This window comes from Anomaloglossus baeobatrachus, chromosome 4 (assembly GCF_048569485.1).
Source record: "Anomaloglossus baeobatrachus isolate aAnoBae1 chromosome 4, aAnoBae1.hap1, whole genome shotgun sequence".
Classification (NCBI taxonomy): domain Eukaryota; kingdom Metazoa; phylum Chordata; class Amphibia; order Anura; family Aromobatidae; genus Anomaloglossus; species Anomaloglossus baeobatrachus.
The window spans coordinates 652,322,577-652,346,804 of NC_134356.1; the positions used below are offsets into that span (position 1 = coordinate 652,322,577).

Here is a 24,228-nt window from a genome sequence, read left to right on the forward strand (position 1 = left end):
ATGCCTGCCCTAGGATTCTGTATCCCAACAGCGCCAGTCCTGTGGAAGCAGCCGCCCTACATCTCCCCAGCGACTGTGTTGAACGCTTTCGCCCACAGAGCTGCTCGCGGCACGTCCGATCTGCTCTGTGACTGAAGCTGAACTCTACTGCTGTAGATGTATTGTGTGTTCTGAGCTGTTGCCCCCAGCCGCTGCTACCGGCTGGTTCACTAATCTCACTAGGTCAACCTGCTCTTCCCACTGTGCTCCTAACTCCCCCTGGTGGTTGCTTTTCCCTGACCTGGAGTCCGCAGTCCAGTGGATCTGGGGAGCAGCCGGTGCTGTGGTGTCCTGTAAACCCACCGCTGTAGTGGCCCCCTACTGTGTTCCGACCCTGGCCCGGTCCCCATTGGCGAGGGCAACCCAGTGACAGTATGTTTGTGTATGTGTAAACTGGCCTCGAGCTTCCCTGGACCTAGGATGAGTGCTACACCCTAATGGGGGTGCGCCGGAAGCCGCAGGGGCACCACACGTGTCTCCAGAAACATGAGCTGGACACAATCTATGGGCACTACAATGTACAGGCACTACAATGGCAGAATTGCAATTTTTACTCAGCAACATCCATTGCTACTTGTTTCTGGAAAACACCCATGAAGGCAAAATAATTACTACACCTGTGGATAAACTTACAAACTGGTGTATTTCCAAAATGGGGACACTTGACAGGGGTTTCTGCTGTTCTGGCACTTAGGGGCTCAGTATTTGGAGCCTGCAAAGTTTTCTTCGAAAATCTTAGCTCCAAGAGTCAAATAGAGCTCTTTCCTTTCCGAGTCTCACCATGTGGTACAGTAGCACTGTGGAGCCACATTTAGAGTGTTTCCACGCTCAGCATAAATTGTGTGACACATTTTGATGCCATTGTTTCCCATTTTCACTTGTGAAAATGTAAAACCTGGGGCTAAAACAAAATTTTTGTTGCAAAAATATTTTTTTTCATCACCGCATGGTATGAAATTCTGAGAAACACATGTGGTGTCAATATGATCACTGTACTCCTAGATGAATTCATTATTTTATAAAATGGGGTTACTTGTGGGGGTTTCTGCTCTTCTGGTACCTCAGGGGCTCTGCTAATGTGACATGGCACCTTCAAAACATAACTGTTGATTAATAGGATACTGCTCCACGCAAGAGAAGTTGCACAACAAACTGTGTACTCCATTTTTCCATATAAGGCATTATAAATATGTAAAACTTGAGACTAAAAACATTTTAGTAGTAAAAATATAATTATAACTTTTTCACAACCCAATTTACTTTCCAAAATGGGGTCACTTGTGAGGGTTTCAGCTGTTTTGTCATGTAAGGGGCTCTTCACATGTGACATCACATGTGCAATCTATTCCAGCCAAAATGGCACTCCAATATTCAAATAGCACTCTTTCCCTTCTGAGTCATGCTGTGTGACCAAACAGTAGTTTTCCACCACATATGGGTTATCTGTGTATGCAGGAGATATTGAAAAACAAGATTACATGGTCAATTATCTCCTGTTACATTATGAAAATTAAAAAATTAGGGCAAAAGCAACACGTTTATGGGGAAAATTTATTTTTTCGTTTTTACGGCTCAATGTTCTAAAATTTTGTGAATCATCTGTGGGTTCAAGGTGCTCACCACAACTCTAAATACAGTGCCTTGCGAAAGTATTTGGCCTCCTTGAATTTTTCAACCTTTTCCCTCATTTCAGGCTTCAAACATAAAGATAAAAAATTTAAATTTTATGGTGAAGAATCAACAACAAGTGGGACACAATTGTGAAAGTGAACGATATTTCACTAATGCGAAACGTGTGTTGGGTGTGGGAAACTATTGCCTCTCTCCTTCCTACTTTCCTATAGGTATAATTATGGTTTAGTATAGGGCCTGATTAATATAGCTATGCATACATAATGTGATTTCTACTTCACAAATCTTCACACACTTGTGTTTCCATTTTTTCATTTTGTCTAATATATATTTTGTTCATGTACTAATTGTATGCATGAATATACGGATATATTTTTTGGCGGGTCCAGCTGTATTCTAGAATTTATTCTGTTGTTAATGATTTGTGTTCTATAATATATATATATATATATATATATATATAGATGTTGTTGTGTGTAGCTGCCAAGTGTTTGTGTAGGGCGCTGTAAATGTTCTGGGTGTTGTCTGGGTGTGGGGGTGTTTGTGTTGCGTTGCTTGTGGAGCGCTGTGTGTCTGCAGCGTTGTGTGTGGTGCTGTGTGTGTTGCGCGGTTTGTGTGGGTGTTTGTGTTTTGGGGGAGGTATGTTTTGTGCAGTGTGTGTGTTGGAGGAGTAGTCCTGGGGGGAGAGGAGTATAATAGGAGGAATAGTCCTGGGGGGAGAGGAGTATAATAGGAGGAATAGTCCTGGGGGGAGAGGAGAATTATAGGAGCAGTTCTGGAGGGAGAGGAGTATAATAGGAGGAGTAGTCCTGGGGGGAGAGGAGTATAATAGGAGTAGTCCTGGGGGAAGGTGTCTAATAGGTGGAGTAGTCCGGGGGGGAGGTGTCTATTAGGTATTAGGTGGAGTAGTCCTGGGGGGGAGATGTATAAGCGCTCAGTGTGTGGGGGGCATGGCCGAGCTGGCAGAGTGTGTGGGTGGCCGAGCTGGCAGAGTGTGGGGGGGCGTGGCCGAGCGGGCAACTATGCAAAGCGGTTTCCATAGTTACCCGATGTGTATCATGTTTACCAGCGTACGCCGGCAACCCCAGCAACGCGAGGGTATGTCTCGGCTGGGTTGCCGGTGTGGGCTCAAGGGGGTGCAGCACTCACCTGGGAGTCGGGGCTCCGTGTGGGTTAGGGGAATGCATGCGGGGGCGGGGACAGGCCGAGCACCCAATGTGTGAGGGGGCGGATCCTGGCCGAGCAGCCAATCCATGCGGGGGCGGAGCCAGGCCGAGCGGCCAATCCATGCGGGGGGAGGGGCCAGGCCGAGCACAGCGGCCAATGTGACGGTTGTCACTGTTATGACGTCATTTTCGTTACAGACAGAATAAGGCAATTATATATATAGATTATACTGTAAACTTCATGGGGAAGTATGTGGGATAGGTGTTCACAATATAATATCTACCCTGTGAGGGTTGTTTTTGGAGACATCCTTTTGTATGTTGTGTATATTAATATGTTAACTATTTAATAAAGATTTAAATACTACAGTGCCTTGCGAAAGTATTCGGCCCCTTTGAATTTTTCAACCTTTTCCTACATTTCAGGCTTCAACATAAAGATAAAAATGTTGTTCTAGTGAAGAATCCACAACAAGTGGACACAATTGTGAAGTTGAACCAAATTTATTGCTTATTTTAAACTTTTTTAAAAAATACATAACTGAAAATTGGGGCGTGCAATATTATTCATCCCCTGTAAGTTAATACTTTGTAGCGCCACCTTTTGCTGCGATTACAGCTGCAGTCTCTTGGGGTATGTGTCTATCAGTTTTGCACATCGAGAGACTGAAATTCTTGCCCTTTCTTTGCAAACAGCTGGGGCTGAGTGAGGTTGGATGGAGAGCGTTTGTGAACAGCAGTTTTCAGCTCTTTCCACAGATTCTTGATTGGGTTCAGGTCTGGACTGTAACTTGGCCATTCTAACACCTGGATACGTTTATTTGTGAACCATTCCATTGTAGATTTTGCTTCATGTTTGGGATCAATGTCTTGTTGGAAGACAAATCTCCGTCCCAGTCTCAGGTCTTTTGCAGACTCCAACAGGTTTTCTTCAAGAATGGTCCTGTATTTGGCTCCATCCATCTTCCCATCAATTTAACCATCTTCCCTGTCCCTGCTGAAGAAAAGCAGGCCCAAACCAAGATGCTCCCACCACCATGTTTGACAGTGGGGATGGTGTGTTCAGGGTGATGAGCTGTGTTGCTTTTACACCAAACATATCGTTTGGCATTGTGCCCAAATAGTTCAATTTTGGCTTCATCTGACCAGAGCACCTTCTTCCACATGTTTGGTGTCTCCCAGGTGGCTTGTGGCAAACCTTAAATGACACTTTTTTGGATATTTTTGAGAAATGGCTTTCTTCTTGCCTCTCTTCCATAAAGGCCAGATTTGTGCAGTGTACGACTGATTGTTGTCCTATGGACAGACTCTCCCACCTCAGCTGTAGATCTCTGCAGGTCATCCAGAGTGATCATGGGCCTCTTGGCTGCATCTCTGATCAGTCTTCTCCTTGTTTGAGATGAAATTTTTGAGGGACGGCCGGGTCTTGGTAGATTTGCAGTGGTATGATTCTCCTTTCATTTCAATATGATCGCTTGCACAGTGCTTCTTAGGATGTTTAAAGTTGTGGAAATCTTTTTGTAACCAAATCCGGCTTTAAACTTCTCCACAACAGTATCACGGACCTGCCTGTTGTGTTCCTTGGTCTTCATGATGCTCTCTGTGCTTTATACAGAATACTGAGAGTATCACAGAGCAGGTGCATTTATACGGAGACTTGATCACACACAGGGGCTTATATTTATCATCATCAATCATTTAGGACAACATTGGATCATTCAGAGATCCTCAATGAACTTCTGGAGTGAGTTTGCTACACTGAGAGTAAAGGGGATGAATAATATTGCACGCCCCAATTTTCAGTTTATTATTTTTTACAAAATTTTAAAATAAGCAATAAATTTCGTTCAAGTTCACAATTGTGTCCCACTTGTTGTTGATTCTTCACCATAACATTAAAATTTTTATCTTTATGTTTGAGACCTGAAATGTGCGAAAAGGTTGAAAAATTCAAGGGAGCCGAATACTTTCGCAAGGCACTGTATATGCAGTTGCATATTGTTGTTGGTGTGTTATGCTAAATTGTGTATTTTCCCAAGTTTCGGATTGTCTTATTGATGCTAATGTGCACAGTAGTTTCATTACAATCAGTTTTTATTCAGCCTGAGACTAGATCTCATGTGCATGCCAGACCAGCTAATCTGTGTAACCTCATCCCCACCTCTGATTGGCAGCCTGCTCACAATGCACAGTGTATACAGAAAGCTATCAGTCAGGGGTGTGGCCCATTAATAAAGGCAGTCACATGTGGGGGTAGAAATGGATATGAGTGAATCTTTTCAAATTCAAATTTGCTGGCTCTCATCAATTAAAAAATAAAAATGAGGTGCAGAGAATTGCAAGCACTCTAGATGACCTGAAAAGATGAGTGTAAAGGCCCCGTCAGACAATACAATATATCTAACGATATGTCATCGGGGTCACGGAATTTGTGACGCACATTCGGCATCGTTAGAGATGTCGTAGTGTGTGACATCTCCGAACGACTGTGAACGAGCAAAAATACTCACCTTATCGGTGCTCGTTGACACGTCGTTCATTTTCATAATGTCGTTCTTCCTTCTGTGCGCCGGTTGTTCATCGTTCCCGTGGCAGCACACATCGCTCCGTGTGACACCCCGGGAACGACGAACACAGCTTACCTGCGTCCCGCCGGCAATGCGGAAGGAAGGAGGTGGGCGGGATGTTACGTCCCGCTCATATCCACCCCTCCGCTTCTATTGGGCGGCCGCTGTGTGACGTCGTGGTGACGCCGCACGTCCCTCCCCCTTCAGAAAGAGGATGTTCGCCGCCCACAGCGAGGTCGTTAGGGAGGTAAGTATGTGTGATGGGGGTTAACAACATTGTGCGCCACGGGCAACGAATTGCCCATGACGCACAAATGACGGGGGCGGGTGCGATCGCTCATGCGATCGCACGACATATCGGAGACGGTGACGGGGCCTTAACAGTCTGATGTCTTCTTAGACTGTATTCAATCCCTCTATACCTCTTTAACACAAACTCAGCCTTAGTGACTTCAATATATAAAGGCTAGGGTTAAACAGATGGTGGCTGTTTTTCACTGCTGTACTGTCACACACTGTCTCTAATGTTTGTTCAGTGTTTTGTTACTTTTTTACTCTATAGCTCAGCTGTGACCTGTGACGTCATCTCACTATTCAGATTCACTACCAAATGGCTGCTGTATTCCCTGCCTTTGCTTTTATACAGGCTATAGTAATCCTTTCTGGTTATCTGTGATGTGCTAACTACAAGTCATTATAAGGAAGCCCCTCCGGTTGCACATGGGGTCATGTGATTATTCTCAGGCTAATAATATCTCTTGCAATGTGTAAATTGGTGCCAACCATTATAGGCGATTCACAAAAATAAAGCACAAATTGTTCAAAGTTGCCGGTTTCAGCAAATTTCCATGAAATTGACACAACTTTGATTCATTCATCTTTCATGGGTGGCATATAAAAAAGAAAAAAAAAGGTTAATTTTTAGTTTTTCTTATCCGATTTACTCCTGTAGACCTTTATCATGGGAATAACTGTGAATACACATTACTGGATTGGTCTAACTGACACTGAGGAGGAAGGAAATTGGACATGGGTTGACGGAACGGACTACAAATCATCTTATCAGTAAGCTTTCTTGTCTACATGCTATATCTAAGGCGGTTATCCTTATGATAATGTATGATGGTTGTGCCAATATATAGTGCTGTGCTGCAGAATGTAAAAAAAAAACACTCTTGTAATACTCAGCTAGGGGCCGTCCAGTTCGATGGGTGTCGCTGCTCTCTGGTCCGGCGCCTCCTCTACAAGGTGATCGCCGTCCTCCTACCCAGCCCAGTATGGATGACATGCCCATCGTCATCCACACAGGGCAGCATTGCGCTCCTGAGCAGGCGCACTTTGATCTGCCCTGCTCAGGGCAGCTCAAAGTATTGTAGTGCGCATGCTCGGGTGGACTTTAACTTTTCCCCGCGCCTGCGCATTATAGTATTTTGATCTGCCCCCAGCAGGGCAGATCAAAGCCTGCCTGTGCAGGAGCACAATGCCAGCCTGTGCGGATGATGTTGGACATGTCATCCATACTGAGATGGGTAGACGGAGAACAGAGATCGCAGCAGAAAGGAGGCGCCAGACAAGTGAGCAGAGGCACCCATTGGACCGGAACCCCCCTTCCCCCCAGGGACTATAATTAAAGTTTTTTCTACGTTCTACACAGCGGCCATCTGTAATGCTGTATATAAGGGCTCACTAGTGGTGTCCGCAGCCTATAGTCTCCAAATCTGGTGACAGGTTCCCTGTAAACTAAACCTTAAATGAACTGAGGTTCATTGGGAAAAAAACGCAGGTAATAAACCTATTCATGCCAAATGAATTAAAATAAAAATAAAATAAAATTTTATTAAACAATTTTTAAAAAAAACAAACAAAAAATTACAAAATAGGGAAAATCCCCTATAAGGAACTTGGAAAACTGCCTGGTAATCAGAGAGAGAATAGTATAATACAATGATGATTCGTAAATAAGTTAGGACAGAACCTTATAGTACAAATATTTACACCAATGTCACAAGCACAGTTCACAGATAAAGTAGGGCTATAGGCTCAAGCAGAATAAATATTTTTGCATACTAATCCGATAAATAGATTGATAAATTAGAAATAATGAATATTAATATTTTTTTTTTATGATTTGTAAAAAGGCTGTATACCATAAATAATTATATAATTTAATCACATTGATTATGAATAATTTAACAGTTTAAATGCTAAAATGTGCTTGAGTAGACAATTTCCTGACAGAAAGCTGATACTTATGAGACTGACCATCAACCATAGGTATTGTCTCTCAAAAATACCCATAAAGACATAGTCAGACATATATATGAACTTCTCGACTGCTGAATTAACATGTGGTGTCTTGCTGCCTGTCTTATAACTCCATCTGCAATATCTATCACCTACTATACATCTATAAGGTGTACATACTGTACCTTTTCAATTATACAGCAGTTGACATCGATTCCAGGCAGGCAGTCCTTCCACCCCGACGCACGTTTTGCCCAGTTTCTTCAGTGGGCAAAGTTTTTTCCTTTTTTTTTAAATTTGTTTAATAAAATTTACATTTTTAATTAATTTGGCATGAATCATTTAATCACCCACAGTTTTTTTTTTGCAATTAACTGATGGTTTAGTTAAAGTATGGGTTAAGAAGCAGTCTACACAAAGACTGAATTGTTCAGACAACAATATTATACAGATGTAGTCAGATAAAACGAGGAAGAAAAGTCAGCTCACCAATGAGAAGATCCAGGTAACGGAAACTTGTGGTGCCACAAGGAAAAAGACAAAATTTGCAGCCTCACGATCTTTGATAAAACCATTAATTTATTCAAAATAATGAGAGGTCGCAAAACCAGAACCGTGAGAAAATAAAAAAAAATAGCCAATGTGTTTCAGACCACTGTCTCTAGTCATTGCATGGTACCTGGGCGTGTTAAGACATGGACAGCCCCAGTGATGCGTGTTACTCAATATGGCGGTTTAGATGAGTGTGTATGAAAAAATTATCATGGCATGCACTATTCTTATGCGTATTTCGAATGAGACTTTCCCATTCAAATCTATAGGTGTACGAAAAAAAATAAAATAAATAAACCCCATCCATTTATATGTATTTAATTCTGATTTTTACGTAAATATTGCCATTAATAAACTTGGAAACTGAATTTGATCTTCTGCATTTTAAACTGTTGAAAAATAAATATGGACATGACACGGATAGAAAACTCGGACACACAAATGTCACAGATGGACACACAGACAGCATATGTACGACAATACTGATGAAAGTGAACCGTTTGGGAGGTTTTTTTAGACGAAAATCAGACATTTTTCAAACTCTTGTCTGAATACGGCCCCTATCATATTGTTACATTTTTCTCGTAGGAACTGGAGTCCATATGAGCCCAATAGTAATGGCAATGAAGATTGTGTCCACATTTGGAAGCAAGGAAAATGGAATGACAATTCTTGCCACTATGGCTACATGTTTGCCATCTGCGAGAAGAAACTGTGAACTGTCCTGGTAGAGTTCCGCGGTGTGGTGGTCGTATGTGAGGTGTTGATTCCTGATGCCCCGACATTCTACATGGAAGATGCGGTCATGGCTTGGTGTGTGGACTTGTGTAGTGTGGTCCGTACTATTCTGTAAGTCACATGTTGCCGATGGCTTTGGCTGGCCAGGACCAGTTGACCCCTCGTAAAGACAAGAAAACCACCGATTCAGTTCAAACAACGGGGCTTTACTTAATGGTTTTTCTTCATCAACTGCATGCATGAGATAACAGGAACATGACTTCCAGTATGTTTCAGTTGTACAAAGCATCTTCAGACACACTTTAAGCTTCCTCTGGATTGTTTCCATTCTTACTGTTCCTGTGAGTTCTAGAATAACCCAGCCTAGCACTACAGTCCACTTTGTGATCGATACTTTCTGTGGCTCCACGTCTAGTCCCCTCTTAGAAGAGAGGGATCAGGGCGTTTGCCAGAAGGATCAGAGTAGACGTTTTAGCTCCCAATTAGGGAGACTCCGCCTGGGAAAGTCAACTTGGCTCACGTAACACTACGTTTCGACTCCTTACCTTTAAGCTGCACGTAACCTAGGGCCCTGCAGCTAGAGTTTCATGCTCTGGACCCTTCCACCTGGGGGCCGCTCTGTATGAAGGTCGGTCTCTGGAAAGATGTAGTCTATTGCTCTGTGACTCAGTCACCTCTTCAGCATCACTCAGTCTTGGCTCTGGTCTCCTTTCTCCTGCCAGAGGTCACCCACTGCATGCGGCCTTTAAGAAATTTCTACTAGATGTCAGCTCCTGTCACACACTGGGGCTTCACTAACTTTCTAGAAGAACCGTATCTTTCCCTATTAACTAACCTCTCCCACTGTGGGCCATCCCAACGCTTAACTGTTTCTTGCTCTATAGTCTGGCAACCACATATAATGCTGCTGTATATTACATATTACAATTCATATATTACATTGCGCAGGACACAATTCACATGACATCACAACAACACAATTGGTGTCTTCGGGGAATGGAACACGACAGCAACCAGTCCACCTCCGAACATCCTCATAAACGATCATTATAAACATCTGCAGACAAGAAAACCCAGGAGTTGTACAATTCCATCACGGAGTGGTCCCTTCCATGCAGATATAACTGTAGAATCTTGTAAATACGGGAATACGGTTCAATGATCAGGAAAACAGAAGTTCTATGTACAAGATGTTGATGTATTGAAGGATTTATCTCCTGTATTTTCTAGATATTGATGTATAAGTCAGATTGGTGGGGGTCTATCACCTGGCACCCCCCCCCCCGACAATCAACTGTGTCAGTGATTGGATGTAATCAATGTACTGAGCCAGAACATCATAACGCCGTAAATGGTGTAGTGGCCATTCACAGGTACTGCAGCTCAGCTCCTATTGAAGTGAATAGATGAGCTGCGTTACCCAGGAATGGCCACAACACACTGTATGGTGCTGTGATGTGTTAGCTCAGTACATTGGTTACATCTAGTTGCAGGGTGTTCGATTCCCCACAGACGTCTAAGTATTGTACAACCCCTTTAAAAAAAATAAATAAAATTACCCTATTTTGACTAGAGTACTTTTTTACATGTCTGTTCCATAAGGGTCTACACGTAATCCTGCCCCCCCAATTTGAAGTTGCATAAAACTGTAGATGGATGGATAGATGATCAGATGGATGGATGATTGGATGGATGATGACATGTATGGTCAGATGGATGATTGGATGGAAGATTGGATGGAAGATTGGATGGATGGTTGGAATGAATGGATGATCGCATGAATAGTCTGATGCACGGTCGGATGGATGATTGGATGGATGGTTTGAATGGATTGATGATCGAATGGATGGTGGGTTGGAAGATTGCATGGATGGTTGGATGGTCGGGTGATTGGATGGATGGGCAGATGGATGGGCAGATGGATGAAAACATTCTGATAGCTACTTTGACACCAGCCCGGCTAGCTCAGTCGGTAGAGCATGAGACTCTTAATCTCAGGGTCGTGGGTTCGAGCCCCACGTTGGGCGAATTGTTTTGCTTTTAAAGTTTGTTGTCATAAACTTTTAAGTAATTTCTTTAATAATCATTTCTTATTAATCATTTCTTATACATCAATTCTTATTAATCAATTAATATTTAATAATCAATTCTTTTTAATAATCAATTCTATTAACAATTTATTTTTACATTTTTGTTAAAACTGAATTTTGTCCAAAAGCCAAAAAAAATAACTTGAAAATAAATAGCTTCAGCCTCGTAGACTGTAGAAACATATCTGCGGCATGTGGTGGGAATTTTGCAATGCTATACTGAGCAATCAGTGACACGCTGACTATGAGGCTCTGTCAAAATACAGCTGATGTTGGTCAGTGCATAGTGCGCCCTCTGCAGCATGTGAGTTTCCGTAGTGTAGTGGTTATCACGTTCGCCTCACACGCGAAAGGTCCCCGGTTCGAAACCGGGCGGAAACACTTTTTTTTTTTATTTTTATTTATTTATTTTTTTTTTTTTAACACTATGAACTTATTATTTTGAAATTTAAAAGATTTTTAACAAAAATATATATATTTTAATCTATTGGAAACGTAAATTGAACTTATAGATGTTATTTATTAATGTTACAGCAGCAATGATACATATATTTGATGATATGAAACCATATTAGGACAGAGGTACTCACGTCACAATAATAAAACTGAAGTTTTGTTCCACCCATGATAGGAACATAAAGAATTATCATAACAGCACTCAGCAACTTCCCTGGTGGTCTAGTGGTTAGGATTCGGCGCTCTCACCGCCGCGGCCCGGGTTCGATTCCCGGTCAGGGAAACAAGCTTTTTTTTTTAAAATTACTCTACAGTATATTGCTTTTACCTACACTTAAATTTATAAACTGTTTATTTCTTAGTTCAATAAAGAGGTGTTTTAAAAGACTTACGAGTAGTGATGGACGACCCCCAAACAGCAATGTTCGGGGTCTGTACTGGACCCCGAACAAAGACTTCTCAGGGAAATCCATGTTACTGTTTGGATTCGGCCACCCAAAAAATGATAAAAATTCAAAAAGGAAAAAAAGGAAAAAGAAAGAAAATAAGAAATAAAGTAGATAGTTATACTTATCGAGTCTCCTGCACGGCTGTGAGGCTATGTGCCCACGCTGCGGAAAATGCACGGATTTAGCCACGGATTTTCCAGAAATCTGCAGCACAGCTACTCCCCAGCCATTTCTATGGCACTTGTGAAATGCTGTGCCCACGCTGCAAATTTTTCCGCAGCGGAAATCGTGCGGATTTTCGTGCGGAAAAATCTGCAGTATGTCAATTATTGTTGCGGATTTTCGTGCGGATTTTGCCTATTCAAAAAAAAACCGCAAAATCCACGTCAAATCCGCACAAAATCCGCACCTATGAAAAGGTGCGAATTCCGGGGGAAAGCTGCGGATTTTGATGCAGAAAAATCCGCAGATACAGAGTCCCGTGGGCACATAGCCTAACACTACTTCCGGGTTCACTCATTAACCCTTATATATATTCACCACTTCCCCCGAACACTGTCTGTGATTGGCTGCTGTCAAACCGCGCCCAGCTGTGTGACAGCATCTGTGATTAGTTGGAATTACGCACAGTGTCTGTATCCCCATCATTGTGTAATAATAAATAAATAAATTTAAAAAATGGTGTAGGGTCCCCCCATATTGTGATACTCAGTGCAGATAAAGCATATGTCTACAGGCTGCATCCTCCAGTTGTGTGCATTAACTCTGTGTGGATTTTTTCCATAGTGGGCCCTAGTGTGGATTACATCATACCTGGGTGTTTTTTTTTCCTATATGATGTTAACCCCTTAACGACCTTGGACGTACTGAGTACGTCATGGTGACATGGTGCTAAACGACCCATGACGTACTCAGTACGTCCTGGCGAAATCGCGGTCCCGGAGCCCCGGGGAGTGAAATTTGTTTACTTAAACGGTGGATTCGGGAAGGAGGGGACCTCTGCCTGACCTCAGGAGGGGTGGTGCCTCCTCCCCGAACCTACAGAGGCTGTGATTGGCTGACGAACGCCGCTCAGCCAATTACAGTCACTGTAATGTGTCAGCCATTGAAAATGGCTGACACATTGCAATCCAGCCATAATCAGTGCTGCTGTAGCACTGATGACTGGCTGGAGCTGGGTGAACTTTGTTTCACCCGCCCCCAGCTCTGATTGGAGAGACCGGCCTTGTGACCGATCTCTCCCAATCACTGTGGATCTTGTGCCGGTGACCTGTATGTGACCGCTACCCTCAGCTTCACTCCGTCCGTGAAAGCTGATGAGAGCGGTCGCTGCAGGTGCCCATCGGTAAGTTATAGCCCCCCCCCCCCCCGCGATCCACCGCTGCTCCCCGCCGATCCACCGCTGCTCCCCGCCGATCCACCGCTGCTGCCCGCCACGCCGCTGTTCCCGCCGCTGTCCCTTCCCGCCACGCCGCTGTTCCCGCCGCTGTCCCTGCCCGCCACGCCGCTGTTCCCGCCGCTGTCCCTGCCCGCCGATCCACCGCTGCTGCCCGCCGATCCACCGCTGCTGCCCGCCGATCCACCGCTGCTGCCCGCCACGCCGCTGTTCCCGCCGCTGTCCCTGCCCGCCACGCCGCTTTACACGCCGCTGTCCCTGCCCGCCACGCCGCTTTACATGCCGCTGTCCCTGCCCGCCACGCCGCTTTACACGCCGCTGTCCCTGCCCGCCGATCCACCGCTGCTGCCCGCCGATCCACCACTGCTGCCCGCCACGCCGCTGTTCCCGCCGCTGTCCCTGACCGCCACGCCGCTTTACACGCCGCTGTCCCTGCCCGCCACGCCGCTGTTCCCGCCGCTCTCCCTGCCCGCCGATCCACCGCTGCTGCCCGCCGATCCACCGCTGTTGCCCGCCACGCCGCTGTTCCCGCCGCTGTCCCTGCTCGCCGATCCACCGCTGCTGCCCGCCGATCCACCGCTGCTGCCCGCCACGCCGCTGTTCCCGCCGCTGTCCCTGCCCGCCACGCCGCTGTCCCTGCCGCCACCGTCCCCTTTCAGTCGCACCCACCTTTTTCAGCCGCCGCTGCACCCGATCGGCCGCCGCCTCCATCGGCTGCCACTGCACCTAATCGGCTGCCGCCTTCCATGTGCTGCCTCCCCCCCCCCTCCATGTGCTGCCTCCCCTCCCCCCCTCCATGTGCTGCCTCCCCTCCCCCCCTCCATGTGCTGCCTCCCCTCCCCCCCCTCCCCTCCCCTCCATGTGCTGCCTCCCCTCCCCCCCTCCATGTGCTACCTCCCCTCCCCCCCTCCATGTGCTGCCTCCCCTCCATGTGCTGCCTCCCCTCCATGTGCTGCCTCCCTCCATGTGCTGCCTCCCCTCCATGTGCTGCCTCCCCCCATGTGCTGCCTCCCCTCCATGTGCTGCCTCCCCCCCATGTTCTGCCTCCCCCCCATGTGCTGCCTCCCCCCATGTGCTGCCTCCCCCCCATGTGCTGCCTCCCCCCCATGTGCTGCCTCCCCCCCATGTGCTGCCTCCCCCCATGTGCTGCCTCCCTCCATGTGCTGCCTCCCTCCATGTGCTGCCTCCCTCCATGTGCTGCCTCCCCCCTCCCTCCATGTGCTGCCTCCCCCCTCCCTCCATGTGCTGCCTCCCCTCTCCCTCCATGTGCTGCCTCCCCTCCATGTGCTGCCTCCCCCCTCCCTCCATGTGCCATCGCTCTCTCCCATCAGACTCTGCCCCCCTCCCTGATCTGCTGCCTGCTCTCTCCCATCCTTTTCACCCTCCTTCATCTGCTGCCTCTTTTGTCTGCTGTGATCCTGCTGCCTAGATCCATCCTGTAAGGTAGGTATCCCCATCTCACCTCCCCCCCCCATCCTCTGCCGCTCCTCCATCCGCTGCGCCATTTCCCATCCATCCGCTGCGCCATTTCCCATCATCCATCCGCTGCGCCCTTTCCCATCCTCTGCCGCTCCTCCACCCGCTGCGCCCTTTCCCATCTTCCATCCGCTGCGCCATTTCCCATCATCCATCCGCTGCGCCCTTTCCCATCCTCTGCCGCTCCTCCACCCGCTGCGCCCTTTCCCATCTTCCATCCGCTGCGCCCTTTCTCATCTGCCGCCCCGCCCTCTCGCATCGCATTATCCAGCGCAGTTGCTCGCTTCCAGACTGCAGTGGATGATGCGATGCGAGACTCGTGCATTGCTCTCACGTTTGGCACTGGTCTTGGCAGGCGCTCATTTTTTTTTTTTTTTTTCTACTGATGTCTGTATTTTTTATTTCGCCAAACTAATTTTTTTTGTATGGGGGGGGGGGTCTAGTTTCCAAAATGGGATCACATGTGGGGGAGCTCCATTGTTTAGGCACCTCAGGGGGTCTCCAAATGAAACATGGCGTCTGCTAATAATTCCAATCAATTTTACTGTGAAATGGCGCTCCTTCTCTTCTGAGCCCCGCCGTACGCCCAAACAATTGATTTCCACCACATATGAGGTATCGTCGTACTCAGGAGAAATTGCACAATACATTTTATGGTGCATTTTTTCCTGATACCCTTGTGGAAAAAAAAGCTACCTGTTTGAAAAAACAATTTTGTGGTAAAAAAAATAAAATATTTTCACGGCTCAACATTACAAACGTTTGTGAAGCCTCCAGGGGTTCAAAGTGCTCCCTAAACAGCTAGATAAATTCCATGAGGGGTCTAGTTTCCAAAATGGGGTCAATTGTGGGGGAGCTCCATTGTTTAGGCACTTCAGGGGGTCTCCAAACGCAACATAGCGTCCGCTAATAATTCCAACCAATTTTGCTGTGAAATGGCGCTCCTTGCCTTCCGAGTCCTGCCGTGCGCCCAAACATTTGATTTCCACCACATATGAGGTATCTGCGTACTCAGGAGAAAATGCACAATACATTTTATGGTGCATTTTTTTCCTGATACCCTTGTGATAAAAAAAGCTACCTGGTTGAAGCAACAGTTTTTTGTGGTAAAAAAAAATTTTTTTCTTTTCACGGCTCAACGTTATAAACTTCTGTGAAGCCCCCAGGGGTTCAAAGTGCACATCAAACATCTAGAAAAAATATTTGAGGGCTCTAGTTTCCAAAATGGGGTCACTTATGGGGGAGCTCCATTGTTTAGGCACCTCGGGGAGTCTTCAAACCCGACATGGCGTCCGCTAATGAGTGCAGCTACTTTTGCACTCAAAAATTCAAATGGCGCTCCTTGCCTTCCGAGTCCTGCTGTGTGCCCAAACATTTGATTTCCACCACATATGGGGTATCTGCGTACTCAGGAGAAAATGCACAATACATTTTATGGTGCATTTTTTCCTGATACCCTTGTGATAAAAAAAAAGCTACCTGGTTGAAGCAACAGTTTTGTGGTAAAAAAAAATTTTTTTCTTTTCACGGCTCAACGTTATAAATTTCTGTGAAGCCCCCAGGGGTTCAAAGTGCACATCAAACATCTAGAAAAAATATTTGAGGGCTCTAGTTTCCAAAATGGGGTCACTTATGGGGGAGCTCCATTGTTTAGGCACCTCGGGGAGTCTTCAAACCCGACATGGCGTCCGCTAATGAGTGCAGCTAATTTTGCACTCAAAAATTCAAATGGCGCTCCTTGCCTTCCGAGTCCTGCTGTGTGCCCAAACATTTGATTTCCACCACATATGGGGTATCTGCGTACTCAGGAGAAAATGCACAATACATTTTATGGTGCATTTTTTCCTGATACCCTTGTGATAAAAAAAGCTACCTGGTTGAAGCAACAGTTTTGTGGTAAAAAAAAATTTTTTTCTTTTCACGGCTCAACGTTATAAATTTCTGTGAAGCCCCCAGGGGTTCAAAGTGCACATCAAACATCTAGAAAAAATATTTGAGGGCTCTAGTTTCCAAAATGGGGTCACTTATGGGGGAGCTCCATTGTTTAGGCACCTCGGGGAGTCTTCAAACCCGACATGGCGTCCGCTAATGAGTGCAGCTAATTTTGCACTCAAAAATTCAAATGGCGCTCCTTGCCTTCCGAGTCCTGCTGTGTGCCCAAACATTTAATTTCCACCACATATGGGGTATCTGCGTACTCAGGAGAAAATGCACGATACATTTTATGATGCATTTTTCCTGATACCCTTGTGAAAATACTAATTTTTATGGCTAAAGTAACATTTTTGTGTTAAAAAAGTAAAATTTTCATTTTTTCGTCTACATTGCTTTGGTTGCTGTGAAGCTCCTAAAGGGTTAATAAACTTCTTGGATGTGGTTTTGAGCAGAGTGAGGGGTGCAGATTTTAGAATGGGGTCACTTTTGGGTATTTTCTTTTGCCTAGGTTTCTCAAATCACTCCAAATGTGATGTGGTACCTAAAAAATTTTTTTTTGTAAATTTTGTTGGAAAAATGAGAAATTGGTGATGAACTTTGAACCCTTCTAACTTCCTAACGGAATTTTTTTTTTTCAAAAATTGCGCTGGTGTAAAGTAGACATGTGGGAAATGTTATTTAGTAACTTTTTTGTGTGACATATCTCTCAGATTTATGGGCATAAAATTTCAAATTTTGAAAATTGCAAAATTTTCAAAATTTTCGCCAAATTTCCGAAATTTTCAAAAATAAACGCAAAACATATCGGCCTAAATTTACCACTGACATGAAGTACAATATGTCACGAAAAAACAATCTCAGAATCGCCAGGATCCGTTGAAGTGTTCCAGAGTTATAACCTGTCAAAGTGACACTGGTCAAAATTGCAAAAAATGGCCGGGTCTTTAAGGTGAAAACAGGCTGGGGGCTGAAGGGGTTAAATAAAGGATTTTTTTGAGTATTTGTGTTTTTTTTTAACTTACAGATTGGGGGGGCAATGGGGGGTGGTCTCAGACACCTCTCAGCCTCTCATTACTAATTTAGGGCTTAGTGGCAGCTGTGAGCTGTCATTAATGACTTATATTACCCCGATTGCCACTGCCACAGGGCAATTGGAAGAGCCGAGTAAAGTGTTGGGATTGTCCTAACTAAAGGATGCGACAATCCTGGATGGCTGCAGGTTGACATTTTTAGGCTGGGAGGAGCAGAATAACTATGTGTCTCCCCAGCCTGAGAATACCAGCCCCCAGCTGTCGGGCTTTATCATGGCTGGGTATCAAAATTGGGGTGGCCCGAACATTTTTTTTTAATTATTTATTTCAATAATTTTTGTAAAAAGCTGAATGTGGTCCCTGTTATATTTATACACAGCCAAGATAAGCACACGGCTGGGGGCTGCAGCTTGCAGCCGTCTACTTTATATGTGCTGGGTATCAGAATATATGGGGGGACCTACGCCATGTTTTTAAAACATTCCCCAGTTTGTATAACATCCAGCCCCATCGCCTCCCGAGGTATAATCTATGGACCAATTACCCCCCGGTGTCTAACATCTTGCCCTTCACCCTCCAGTGCATGAAAACTGGTCCCATCGCCCCTTGGGGCATAATCTCCAGCCCCATTGCCCCTTAGTGTATAGCATCTGGCCCCTCACCCGCAAATGTATAACATCTGGCCCCTCACCCCCCAATGTATAACAACTGGCCACGCAGACCCAAAGTATAATATCCAGCCCCCAGCCCCCTCCCCCCAGTGTTTAACATCCAGTCCCATTGCCCCCCTGGTGTATATAACAAAAAACCGAATATAGATAACAAGGTAGAGTATACTTGACAAAACCGAAAATTCCTTTTACCTAAAATCACAATATTTATTGAACATATATGCCACAGACAGAGTACATACAAACATAAAATTGGATTAAATTATCACTGACAAGAAGGCGAGAAAACTTTTCCCTTCCTCACCCTTCCTTACAAACGGAGGTCGGCGTTCTAATTGGTAATAACGCCCCCGTTCCACGTCGACTGATGTCCTCTCCTGACCCTCCACTCACTTTCAAAAGGACATAGAGTGTGTCTAAATAGCAGTGGGTAAGGTGTAACACCAAAGAAAAGAGCCCACAAAATTATGAACACACATTAAATTGTGCAGAAGAGAGATGTGTCCGTCACTAATTATCTGTCATAAACTAGTGGGGATCGGTCAGACTATGTCATCCAGTCGACATGCAATAACATTACAAATACATTATTGACTTAAGCTGTTATTTGTCCAGGATTCACCCTACGCGTTTCGCCCCATAATTAGGAAAAAGGGGCTCATCAGGGGTATAACAGCATGGATCCTTGAAACATACAGCTTCAGACCTAGAATAGAACAAAGGATTTGTTTTGTCTCAGACCAAAAAGAAAAGAAAAAACTGTTGTGATTATCACAATATCGCATAGACACTGACCATTACAAACTTGGACCGTTAGATACTATGATACGTCCACCAAAGAACAGTGATACAATCACCACTTCATGCACCTAGCAATCAAAAAATGAAGGGGCATTTTTATATAGATATTAAAGCAAGCTCTTCAGAATATATATATATTTATTTGAGGAACAACATAACAATACTAATAATGGTCCAATACCTGATACAAAGGTTGCCAAGCATACAGTCTGAATAGGGTTCAGGCCAAATTGCCACCACAGACGGTATCCACACGTCCAGACAGTGTGTCACAAGAAATAAATAAGCAACCCTAATAAAAAATCAGATTATATAAACCAATTACAACCATCCTCAATTAGGCACCAAAGAATTAATGTGCACCCCGTCAGCCTGCTAGTGAAAGATAGTACTCAGTGCCCAAGACATAACACCACCCATGATGTATAGATCACACCAGGGAACATACATACCCAGGTTTTCAGAGGACAACAATATTATAAGCAGAGTCCTAGGATAGCATTAAAGCCCTCTGTAATACCAATCATACGGAAAAAGTGTTGGCAAAATCTGCTATTTTCACCTAAGCACATACATATACAAATAAGCACGAACAGCAGAACCATATTCCATAAAGAAAACAAAGTACCTGAATAGTATCATGGAAACAGTCCCCAGGTAACGATGTGTACTCCATCTGGGTGTTCATTCACTGGCTGATACTCAATATCCCTTTTATGTAGTTGAAAATCGCGCCAAAACCCGAAAACAGGACACTTCCTGTCGGGCCGTGCAACCACCAAAATCCACCATCTCTATCCCACGCCGATGGTTCCGGCGTAGGAAAGTTCCTATACATTGCGCGTGCGCGCCACAACATCTCGCGCATGCGCACCGTGAACAGCAACAGTCATATTGACCGCGTCTGTCAGTGCAACCGCCAGGGAATCCCCGCGGATATTTAGCCCCTGCCGATAGTTCCGGCACAAAACATATTCCCATGCATTACGCAAGTGCGTGGGCACAATAAACACTATGCTCGCGCCGCCGTAAGGCGCGCACGCGCACTCAGATAAACGGAACATGCTGTGAGACACATAAATTACCGATATCTAAGTAAATCAAAGAACATATATTAACACCCCCCTGGTGTATATGTAAGATGGTGCGGACACCAAGCAGTGGGTGCTCCACACTCCTATGGCAAAGTGTGTGTGTGTGTGTGTGTGTGTGTGTGTGCGTGCGTAAATCACTTTGGGGGGGGATGTGCTACACTTACTTTTCTCTTCAGGGTGGTATCCATCACCCCACAGCCAGTCTCCATCGTAGATGTAGTAGTGACACACTTGATACAGGAGTTCTATTGGCAACCACAACTTGAGCAGTTTATTTTCATTCTCACCGTTATGACAGACATTGCCTCACTCCTACTGTATAATTTTTTGGGGTACTCTCTCTCGTGGCCTATCCCCGAAAGCTGCTGGGCACCTGTGCCTCCTTTCCCTCCCCATTATCACCACTGCCGATTCTCAGCCCTTATGGCTCTCTAGTCGCTTTAACTCTCTAAGCCCGCCGGGGGTGAGCCATAGGCTCTGTACCTTACAAGGATACCTCAAAGGTCCCTAACCAACCCACAGTCCATGCATGTCTTTTGTCATCAAACCCCTGTGCAGAATTGACTCCTCATAGGGCTCGTCTCTCTAACCAATCCACTGGCAATCTGTCACTCCTCCCCTTTTGACTCCAAACTACCTTCATACCAGGAATTGTCCAACCCTGTCTACATCTATGGAAACATATCTTGATAATGCAGGACACTAAACATTGTCAATACATTAGCATCACATTAAAAGGGAACCTTTCAGGTGCAATATGCACCCAGAGCCACGAGCAGTTCTGGGAGCATATTGCTAATCCCTGTATCTAGTAGCATAGATAAAGAGATCTTTAGAAAAAGTATTTCTAAAGATCCTTTATGATATGCTAATGAGCGCAGGGACTAGTCGCTATGGTGTTACTTCCTGCGCTCATTCCGCCCTCTTAGCATGTTAGCACGCCCACAGGGGTGTGCTAGCATGCTATTCTATTTCCACTGCCCAGCCTCATCAATCGGCAGTGATGCGTGTACCTGTATTTGTTACAAGGTGTCAGAACGCTGGGCATAGTGCACATTACCAGAAGTCCAGGGATCATGCACACGGAGCTGAAATCCAGCATTGGGCGCAGTAGTAGCAGAGGTGAGCGCGACCTTGCCTGCAACACTGCACATTCATTAGCATGTTAGCACACCCACAGAGGTGTACTAACATGCTAAGGGGGACAACTAGCCAAGGGAAATAATGCCTTTGCGACAAGGCCCTGGCCTTATTAGCATACGATAAAAGTGTCGCGGGCAGAGGAGGGGACGCCGCACTCTCCCACTGCTCGGGTCCGGCTGCCGCTGCGGCTGCGGCCTGCTGCTGCTCGGTGGCTCGAGCGATGGGCCGGATCCCGGGGATTCGAGCGGCGCTCCTCGCCCATGAGTGAAAGGGGATTGGTTTTTGGGATAGTTTATTGTCCGTGACGCCACCCACGGTTGTGGTGATTAAGTGGACACCACCGCTGCTCTTTCTGGGGAGCCTGGGAGTGATGGTATGGAGCAGCCAGTTGTTGGTTTGCCCCTCCGTGGGTAGGGGTGTTGGTGGTCCCGGGGCCCAGTGATGGGGTTGGTATGGTGGACAGGCGGGCATGGGGCCTGTGGAGGTGCAGGGGCGCAGGGGCAGCGCTGTGCCGCACGGCACGGAGGTACTCACTCAGCCAGTAAACACGACACAGTTCTCGGTAAACAAACGGCTGGTTGGACGGGTCCCTCGGACGGTTACGGTGCTGCTGTTCCCTGCAGTTAGCGGTGACGGTCACTTCCCTGCACCTATGTAAAGTCTCTTGGTAGCGATGGGTTCCCACCGGTTACCCGCTCCCCGGCTTGGATATGGGCCGGAGGAGCCCCTCTCTTGCCCGCAGGCGCTGGCCCTGGGAAACTGGTGCCTTGGCGGTGGCGGTGTCTCACCTTAACGGTCGGACTGTTGCCTTCAATCGGGACTTGGTTGTTAGGAGACAGAGGTCCCCTTCACTGACGGATTTGGCAAATTATGGCGACTCCTAGCCTTGCCAGGATCCGAAAGGCCCCTGCCCTGGTGCTGACTGTTCTTCGTATACTGCTCCGGTACCGCCGGGTCACCACCCGTCCGCGGTCCTTCCAGCAACCTCCAAGCAGTCCCCCTGCAGACTATCACCGCCGTCTGCTGACCTTGCTGTCTCAGTCCGGGGCACACACCCGGACCAACTTCAGGCTTTACAACTGTCACTTTTCTGTCACTCTAACCCTCCACTTCACCTCCTTCTACTTCCTCCTCCTAAACTCATCTGCCTGGTTCTCCCGCCTCCAGGGCTGTGAACTCCTCGGTGGGCGGAGCCAACCGCCTGGCCCACCCCCTGGTGTGGACATCAGCCCCTGGAGGAAGGCAACAAGGATTTTAGGTTAGCCTAGATGTACCTGCCGGGAATGTGGTGTGCATGTGATGTTGTGACCTGTGACCCCTGGCTTGCCCAGGGCGTCACAAAAGATCTTTAGAAATACGTTTTCTAAAGATCTTTTATATAGTAGTGTATACAGGGACGGTTAGGCAGGGATTAGTAATAGGCACCCAGAACTGCTCGTGGTTCTGGGTGAATAGGGGACCTGACAAGTTAGCTGTAAACATTACATAAACATACGCTTTGCATTATTGGGCCTCAACCCTATGTGGCACTGGCCACTACATGGTCCCGGCTCTGCTACATCAAGGAACCACATTTGGTTAGGGTCATCACATTATAATATTCAACAACATTTACAGTATATGGGAATAGCACAAAACAATAGGGGGTGGTGAACACGACAACCTCCTACATATAACTTCTGGCTCCTTGTCCCCCAGTATATAACATTCCACCCCATTGCCCCTGCCCGCCCCCCATGTAAAACATCCAACCCAATTGTAGTAAATCTGGCCCCATCGCCCCCACTGTATAACATCCGGCCTCATTGCCCCTGGTGTATAATATACGGCCTTTCATCCCCTGGTGTATACCGTCTTTTTCCAAAAATAAGACCTTCCCCAAAAATAAGCCCTAGCAGGAATTTTCAGCATTTTCGGTGCAAAGTTTAAATATAAGCCCTCCTCCGAAAATAAGCCCTAGTCGTGGTTCAATAATGAAATGTCCATGCAGCTAAAAACGTTACAGCTACTGCAGGACACTTCATTATAGAAAGCGGACACCCCCAAAAGAGAGAAGACAGAAGATCCCACAATCACACTCACAAAATGCCGAGCAGAGGACCTGCAGTGATCGCACCCCCGTACACATTAGATCACACACACACACACACACACACACACACACACCACATCCAGTGACACCGATTTCTTCTCACCAGCAGAAGCCTCAGAGGCAATGTGGTGGAGCACAAGGACCTGCGAGTGCAATGCTTTCTTACAGGACCTGCGACCATGACTTGCTCCCATTGTTCCCTGTGGTTGGAGGGATTCTGTACTGCTGGATTTGATGAGTGAGTGAGTCTGTGTGATCTCATGTGTGTGTATATATGATGTGTGAGACCGAGTGTCAGCCAGAAGCAGGGGAGGACGGTTTGCAGCATACCTGCTGGATGCACACACCGGAGATCACAGGAAGACCAGGGAGCCACGCAGCCATTCAGGGTCTGGTAAGTATGAGTCTCCTGGGAAGGGGGGGGGCTGCTTATTTTGGAGAGGTAAACTTACCCACAACCATGTTTCTCCAAGAATAAAACCTACTCCAAAAATAAGCCCTAGCGCGTTCTTTGGAGGGGATGGGTTGGGGGGGGGGAAAAAAAAGTATAAGACTATCTCATTTGTGGAAAAACACAGTAACATCTGACCCCTCATCCCCCGGTGTATAACATCTGACCCCTCATCCCCCGATGTATAACATCTGACCCCTCATCC

General features: G+C 46.1%; 1 protein-coding gene and 2 non-coding genes across 3 annotated transcripts in view; all 3 read left to right on the top strand.

Moving 5' to 3' along the window:
- Positions 1–10,266, top strand: part of LOC142302010 (hepatic lectin-like) — a 44,459-nt gene extending 34,193 nt beyond the window's left edge. Inside the window, exons 5-6 of the mRNA XM_075343084.1 lie at positions 6,357–6,469; positions 8,789–10,266. Coding sequence (XP_075199199.1) covers positions 6,357–6,469; positions 8,789–8,918 — 243 coding nt within the window. The 3' untranslated portion in view covers positions 8,919–10,266. The remainder of the gene's footprint in view (positions 1–6,356; positions 6,470–8,788) is intronic.
- Positions 10,267–10,892: 626 nt separating this feature from the next.
- TRNAK-CUU (transfer RNA lysine (anticodon CUU)) lies at positions 10,893–10,965 on the top strand. The gene has a single exon. It is a non-coding gene; the product is annotated as a tRNA-Lys (tRNA).
- Positions 10,966–11,695: 730 nt separating this feature from the next.
- On the top strand, positions 11,696–11,767 carry TRNAE-CUC (transfer RNA glutamic acid (anticodon CUC)). Its single transcript has one exon. It is a non-coding gene; the product is annotated as a tRNA-Glu (tRNA).
- The last annotated feature ends 12,461 nt before the right edge of the window (positions 11,768–24,228 follow it).